The following is a 7446-nucleotide window of genomic DNA, read 5'->3' on the forward strand; positions in this document are numbered from 1 at the left end:
ATTAACAAACTCTTACTTTACAGTTTAAATGTAATTACGATATAATTTCTACAATCGATTCACAGCAAAAAAACAAAATTTAACATGATCAGGGAAAACCCTTGTTTGATTGATTGAGGTATTAAAATAAACAGTAGAACTAAAACTGCAAGATACATCTCAGGAAGTTGACACTCCCAAACAGAATGGATGATCGTAAAACGCCAGAAATCTTACAATGTAGCACATCATTGCACTCAAATGTTAGTCTTCTTTTTTTTGGGGGGGGGGGGGGTGGGTGGATGAATAACTTGTATTACTAACGATGTAAACAAATTACTGGTTGAAACGAATGAACTCTCAGGTTTGAACAATGAAAGGCCATTTCAATATAAGTGGAACTTGAACTCAATCTTTATTCCAGGTCTTAATTATGTATAATCTACAAGGTAAAGAGCACTAAACATTGCATCACTTAGGGGAGCAAGACTTCTTCAATGCATTTGTTCCATACCAACATGACACGTTGTTCCACACCAATGCTTAAGACCTATATCTAGAATTAATGTTATTGACACCACACTGAAACTCAGCTTGTCATTCATAATGATCATCTTGAGACACAGTTTAAATGCAGCCACTTATGCTAAAAGAAAATATTCAGCAACTTTTAATGGCACATTTTCAATAGGCTGAGAATCATGTTGGTTACGGTGGGATTCTTACAAAACAAAAAGGTAATACTATGATAACAACAATCGCCAAAATATATTACCCACAAGGATAAACAGAAAAAGCACACTGCTTTATCCTAGGCCAACATGCTAATAACTTTTGTTTCTAAATAACGAGCTCACATAACTTGCTTAGAGAACTAATACAGATTGTAAAACTTAAAGATGTAAAATTAATGGGTTGAGGTTAAAGCAGAGTCGAGCATTTTCAACAGAGGCAGACAATTTACACACATCACAGTATGTATTTACTAAACATACTGCATTCTTAAGGAAAATAAAAGGCATCAGTTAACAACATAAATGATCCAAATTCAATGGTGATGACCGTATTAATGCCAAGTATATAAGTGTCTGTAGATAATACACTAACAGACTAAACCAACTATTATCATTTTTCTTGTACCACATTTATATGTACCTTAAGTCTCACTAACTTTTCATCATTTAAGATTTTGCAAATCATCAGTTTTGTATGATGCCTTATGTTTTAGTTATAAGGCAAAGTATGAACTACACAACAACACATTATCCATAAAGGCTAATACAAGTTCTAACATCCAGTATTAACATTGGCTATTCATAGAGTTGCCTGCAACCTAATACAAAAAAACATTTTTTTTTTTTTAAGTTTTCATTTTAATTACATTTTATACAGGGGAGCATTTCATGTCACCATGACATGCTTCATGCGTAAATCAAAATTATATTTCATGTGTACTTTTTTTATATAATTGGCTGGCAGGTCTATACAAAAAAATATGCTCAAATATTCTTATGAGAATAATGTTAACTTAATATTAAACCAAATTTCTGCTAAATAAATCAAACATGTTTGCTTTTGATTTGTAAAAACAATAGCCGGAATGATTGTCTCATTTTCAAAATTGATAGTTGCAAACATCTAACCATTGTATACAAAATCTTTAAACATGAAGATCAACATTGAAGTTTCCGTAATCAAATAATCGAGTACAAATATTCAAGTCAGATGTCGCATAAGTTTAATTCAATTCAATAAAACGTTTATTCCATACTCATGATAAGTTGATAGGTTGGTCATAGCACTGATTTGAATGTCTTTGATAATAATTCCTAATTTAAAGGCAGTGCACACTATTGGTAATTTACTCAAAATAATTATTAGCCTTAAACCTTACATGGTAATGAGTAATGGGGAGAGGTTGATAGTATAAAACATTGTGAGAAACGGCTCCTTCTGGAGTGACATAGTTTTCGAGAAAGAAGTAATTTTCCACGAATTTGATTTCAAGGCCTCAAGTTTAGAATTTGAGGTCTCGAAATCAAGCATCTGAAAGCACACAACTTCGTGTGATCAGGGTGTTTTTTCTTTCACTATTATCTCGCAACTTCGATGACCAATTGAGCTCAAATTTTACACAGGTTTGTTACTTTATGCATATGTTGAGACACCAAGTGAGAAGACTTGTCTTTGACAATTACCAACAGTGTCTACTGTCTTTAAGAAGATAAGACTGGTAGCAGGATGAAGCGTTAGTCGCTTTCTGATTCAACTTTCTTTTGTTGAGAAAAGATAAATCATTTAATATTTAGGATTACAACTTCCATTACAGCATGTATGATTTCAAAGTAAAAAATAACAACAGCAAATCTGCACAACAACTAAGTAACAGTTTCATTTCCATATGAAGAGAGATACTCACATTAAAAATCTACCTCGTTAATTTCTGACACATCTGGAATAGTAATAAGTAAAATCTAATCTGCCAAATTGATGAATTTACTAAAATATACATAACTGAGTACTGCTTTATTGCTAACTAGGATTCCTACATTAAATCAGCAGAGAGGGTACCAACATATAGGGAAGCCATGTTGTTTCTTTGTAACCTTAAGATGGGGATGTGAAGAAAAGAGAAGAAATAAAATCACTACAATCCAAATGCTCAATGAAACTTCACAACAACGGCAGATGTGCTATCTAATCTCATCATAAAGAAAACGTCTTGACGTGACAAACCAGCACACATTAATGGAAGGAAGTCCCTTCAAGGAAGCCATAATTTTCATTTCACAGTCCTGTAAACAATGAAAAATAAAAAGAACCAATTCATTGTTAGAATTGTAACTCTGTTGATGCCACAGCAGATGTAAATATAAAATACTTATCACTGCATAATAATATTACATTTGTGTAACGATTCAACAAAAAAGAGAAAGATTGTAACATTGGGAGCCAAGGCAGAGGATAGTGGTAAACTCTCTTGCCAAACTGGCCTTTACAACAAAATTGAACAAGAGACTGTGGGAACTAACTCCACAGTATGAGGTATGGTACTTTGATGAATCAGTGGTATCAGTGAGGATGGGTTCCTTCTGCCAGGCAGTAAAATCTCGTCAAGCCAAACTAACAGACATTTGAACTTATTAAAATGATTAGAATGTATGAAAAAAGAATGCAGTGTAATTAAATATGTTCAGCACGTTGGTTCTTTTTAGCATCATCCATATGGTGCATGAAGGAACAAATGTTAAATATTAAAGGAACATGACAGAATTGGTTTTTCTAACAAAACAGTTGCTGGCAGTGTAAGCGCTTTATGTAATTCACCACACACATAAACTGACAAACCTGTAGAAGTTTGAGATCGCACGGCCATCTGGGTCACGAGAAAATAGTGAAAAACCGATTACACATTTTGCATGGCATCGATGCAAACAAAAAAATGAATAAAATGCCCACTGAGCGATAAACTCCAAACGGAAAATTAGATTATTTATTTATCATCAAATATAACATTTCAGACTGAAATATTTTAAGAGATGTTTTCTGCTATCATCATTCTTAGACCATGTTAGTTTTATGTAAATCTGTGATCTTCATGATTTGTTTTCCTACCAATTCTGTATTGTTCCTTTTACACGAGTGTTCACCCTAGATGTATTATTACTTACTTATTCACAATCTGTACAATCATCTCCAGATATGACTACTCCTTACTATGTCCTCATACAGTAGCCTCCTCCCCTTCCCAAGGAGGCTTATCTGGCTTAGGTTGCGCACACCTTGCAGCAAGATCAGCATACGTCCCTCCTTGAAGGAGACATACCAGGACTACTGTCATATTGTCACATCCAAGTCCTCCCATCTGACAATCTGGTGCCAGACACCTTGTCATCAGATCCTCACAAATCTAAAGTTAGTACAAGAGTTGAGATGACATGTGTCATGTATTAATTGGCACTGGACACACCTTTGATAATTGTTCAAAGTCTCTCGTTGTGTATCCCAACATTATGCATAATATAACAAACCTGTAATGTGAAAATTTTGACTCAAATGGTCGTCAAAACACCTTGTTGCACAACTTTCAAGCTTCAGGCCCAAAGTCTGTCAATATTTGAGTGAGAAATTACCCCTTTCTAAAAAACTAAATTACTGCAGATAGAGCCGTTTCTCACAATGTTTTATACTATCGACAGCTCTCTATTGCTCGTTACCAAGTTAGTTATTACCAATAGTGTCCAGTGCCTTTAAATCACAAAATATTTTACCCCTTCATAAGATTCTCACAAAATCTAAGGTTAGTACAAGAGATGACAGGTGACATGTATCAATGGGACTTCTCATTATTTAACTCAAAGAGGGATGTATATTTTTCAAATCTAATTTTAGAACCAAGAATTCTTTCATAATCTAACATCAATCAAAATATTTTCTTGAGAAATTCACTTTCTAGAGTCACTATAAAATCCAAGATGGCTGCTTTTCCCTGCCCTGTGAACTATTTTTCGCATTTAAAACCATAGATCATTTTGGTTGGTAAACACTTTGCAACAGCCAACTCTATTTTCTCATTTTTATATCCAATACATGAAGCTGATAAGTAACCGCATACTCCACGTTTGGTTTTTAGCGAGAGTGTAACCTTCCTACCTTCTCTGGATCCATTTTGCTTGCTACTCTTGTCCTGATGAAATCTACTACTTCCTGATTGGTCAGTACATCCCAGATCCCATCGCATGCCAGAACCAGAAACTCATGCTCAGACAAAATGTTATTGACTGTCACATCTGGTAGTGCTACAAATTAGAATAACATAACACAATTAAAAGGTAGTGCTTCAGAAAGCACACAAAATGAAATTCATAAAACAAACAAAATCATTTCACTATCAAAGAACTGTAAATTCAAGTTCACTGAATACCTCAGCGCTACCTCATAATCTCTGCGCTTTAACCAACTGATTATAAACAGCTCTAGCTATGTCTTTATCGACCATTCAATACCAGGTAACATGGTCATGTTACCACCTTTCAACCAATAGGACTGCCTAAGCTCAGGCCTGATACTTCAGGAGGCGATTGCCTCCGTGCCCCCTGGTCATTGCCTTGGTGCCCTTGAAATGATCCAGCAGAAATTTAAAAATTCCTCAAAGGGTGCCCTTTACCAAGGGTAAAATGCCTTGGTGCCCTTGCCCTTTCAAAAATGAAGCATACAGGCCTGACTGAAAAGCTGTTTGGGTGTTTATGAATACAACTTGGACAACATTACAGCTCCAAATATTGCACTTTATCCCGCAGGTTTGACCTTTCAATGCACTTACCTATTACAATCTGTTCCTCAGCTGGTTTACTTTCATTCCTCTTGAAGACAAAATCTCCCAATGCTCTGGAAAGTGCCAGGTTGCCTGCACAAAATATACCAAAAGCAAACTTATCAGAAACAACAGCAACATGGCAGGCATAATAATAAGCTGGTTTTATATTACTTGGGACTTGTCCTGCTTGAGACAGGTTTTGTGAAAATCCTTAAAGTTAGGAAGAGTTTTGTGAAATAGACCCCTGGACGGTGAGTGAAGATGCTAAACTCACCATTGACTCTGTTAAATTCTACCCAGCCTCCAGCTGCTATGATTCTCTTGGTCTCCTCTTCATTGCCTGGTTTGTGATCATAAGAGAGAGGTTGTGCATGACCACTCACACTGGAAACTGCTCTTGAGTCTCCAACATTACCCTGTATCAATAAAGAGATATAACATGACAGACGCAAATGTCACATCAATAAACACAGTTTCACATCACAAACAACACCACATTGGGTGCTCAAATGTATCTCGTTACAATTAAAGGAGCGTCTTTAGTTTCAACATCCAATACAAAGTCTTTTTCTAATGGAAGAGATTTGATTGTAATCTTTGCACATTTACAAAAACACTACAAAGAAATATTTCATCAAAAGTCGATCTTGTTCCTCCTGAACATGTTTCCTATTTGTCTTGCCCTTTAAGAGAAAAATACACCACCTTTCACATTGTCAATCATTCCAATTTATTTAGCTTTTAGTGCAAAATTTAATAACAAGGTATTCAGTCATGTTGTATCAGAACACATCAGTTGTTAATGTCTCCAGACATCTTTAAGTTATCAGCCATAAGATTGGATTTCCAGAGTCTGATAACTTGAGCTGCAGAATATTCCACTCTGCTGTGCACATCTTTGCCTCTAGCACTATCCACATTATCAATACTAAACCCTGTAGTATAACGCTACATTATAGATACAAGATCCATCCATGTCAGTGCTGACAGGCCATGATCCATTTAGTAAGCGCGTAAACTGGTACTATCAATTAACCCTAACACACTTAAGTATATGGACCAAGTCTATGGTTAGAAACATCACAGGTTCTCTACCCTGGAAGTATGTGTGAGTGATTATTTTGAGTTTCAAATGCTTTCTTTATGAGTGTATTAACTTACGCAGTACATCTTGTTGTCTTTAATGACTACGATCAGTGCAGTAGTACCTGCTAGTTCATCTTTCATTGACTCATCTGTATAGAATTAAAAACAAATGAGCTATTACTGTACCCCAATATATACTATATGGTTATTAATTGGTGATAGGAAGGAAAACTTTATACTAAGATTAAAAATGTGATGGGAACAAATTCAATATGTTTATTCCATCTGACAATGAGAAATATGAATGCAGTATCTGATATGGATAAAATAAACTTTGGACTAGAAATCAAATTGATTGATAATCAACATCAACAATTTTGTACAGAAAATATCTTTTTTACAGTGCTAAAGTGATATTACCACAGTCCAAAATTTGAGAGTCTTTTTAAAAGGAGACATATTCTTAGAAAAAGCTCCTCCCTACTCAAGATACTAGTTTTAATCCAATCCTCCAACTTGGAGCCGTGCAGTTAGCTACATCTTAGCCTCATGACAGAGACTATTAATTAAATACAAACACTCAGACTATTCAAGTGCACTAAGTAGATTATAAATGATGAGGATTGCACACAAATGTTAAATTACAAAATTTAAAATGTTTATTACAAAATCGTTCCTGTTGCACCCTGAAATAGGGGTTGAATACTATTACTACAATTGAGAGATAAGTGCTTACCATGCTGATTCACCATATGGAATACTAATTGCCAGTGGATAGTTAACATGATATTGGCCTAGATGTTATTGTCTTTGTGTGTGTGTGTGCGTGTGTGTGTGGGTAGGTATCCACATTCAAACCGGGGACCTATAACAAAAGGGACAATGGGTCCACGGTTGCTATCCCATGATAATTTGGAAACTCAAAATGATGATTTGTGATGTCTGCTATAAATTCTTACCACTCAGCATATCTTCATCCAGTAAGAGGAAGGATTTCTTGATACCGTCAATTATATCTCCTTTCTTGTAAGACATCTGATTGGTCATCTTGGTATGAAGATGCT

At 35.2% G+C, this 7446-nt stretch overlaps 1 protein-coding gene across 1 annotated transcript in view; it reads right to left on the reverse strand.

The window, feature by feature from the left end:
- Nucleotides 1-265: 265 nt before the first annotated feature.
- Nucleotides 266-7446, reverse strand: part of LOC139936371 (probable protein phosphatase 2C T23F11.1) — a 27501-nt gene continuing 20320 nt past the window's right edge. Inside the window, exons 4-10 of the mRNA XM_071931181.1 lie at nt 7342-7446; nt 6458-6531; nt 5571-5712; nt 5303-5386; nt 4633-4778; nt 3651-3889; nt 266-2774 (exon numbers count right to left, since the gene is read on the reverse strand). The exon at nt 7342-7446 is cut by the window's right edge and continues 27 nt beyond it. Coding sequence (XP_071787282.1) covers nt 3704-3889; nt 4633-4778; nt 5303-5386; nt 5571-5712; nt 6458-6531; nt 7342-7446 — 737 coding nt within the window. The 3' untranslated portion in view covers nt 266-2774; nt 3651-3703. The remainder of the gene's footprint in view (nt 2775-3650; nt 3890-4632; nt 4779-5302; nt 5387-5570; nt 5713-6457; nt 6532-7341) is intronic.

Source organism: Asterias amurensis, chromosome 4, assembly GCF_032118995.1.
Source record: "Asterias amurensis chromosome 4, ASM3211899v1".
NCBI lineage: Eukaryota > Metazoa > Echinodermata > Asteroidea > Forcipulatida > Asteriidae > Asterias > Asterias amurensis.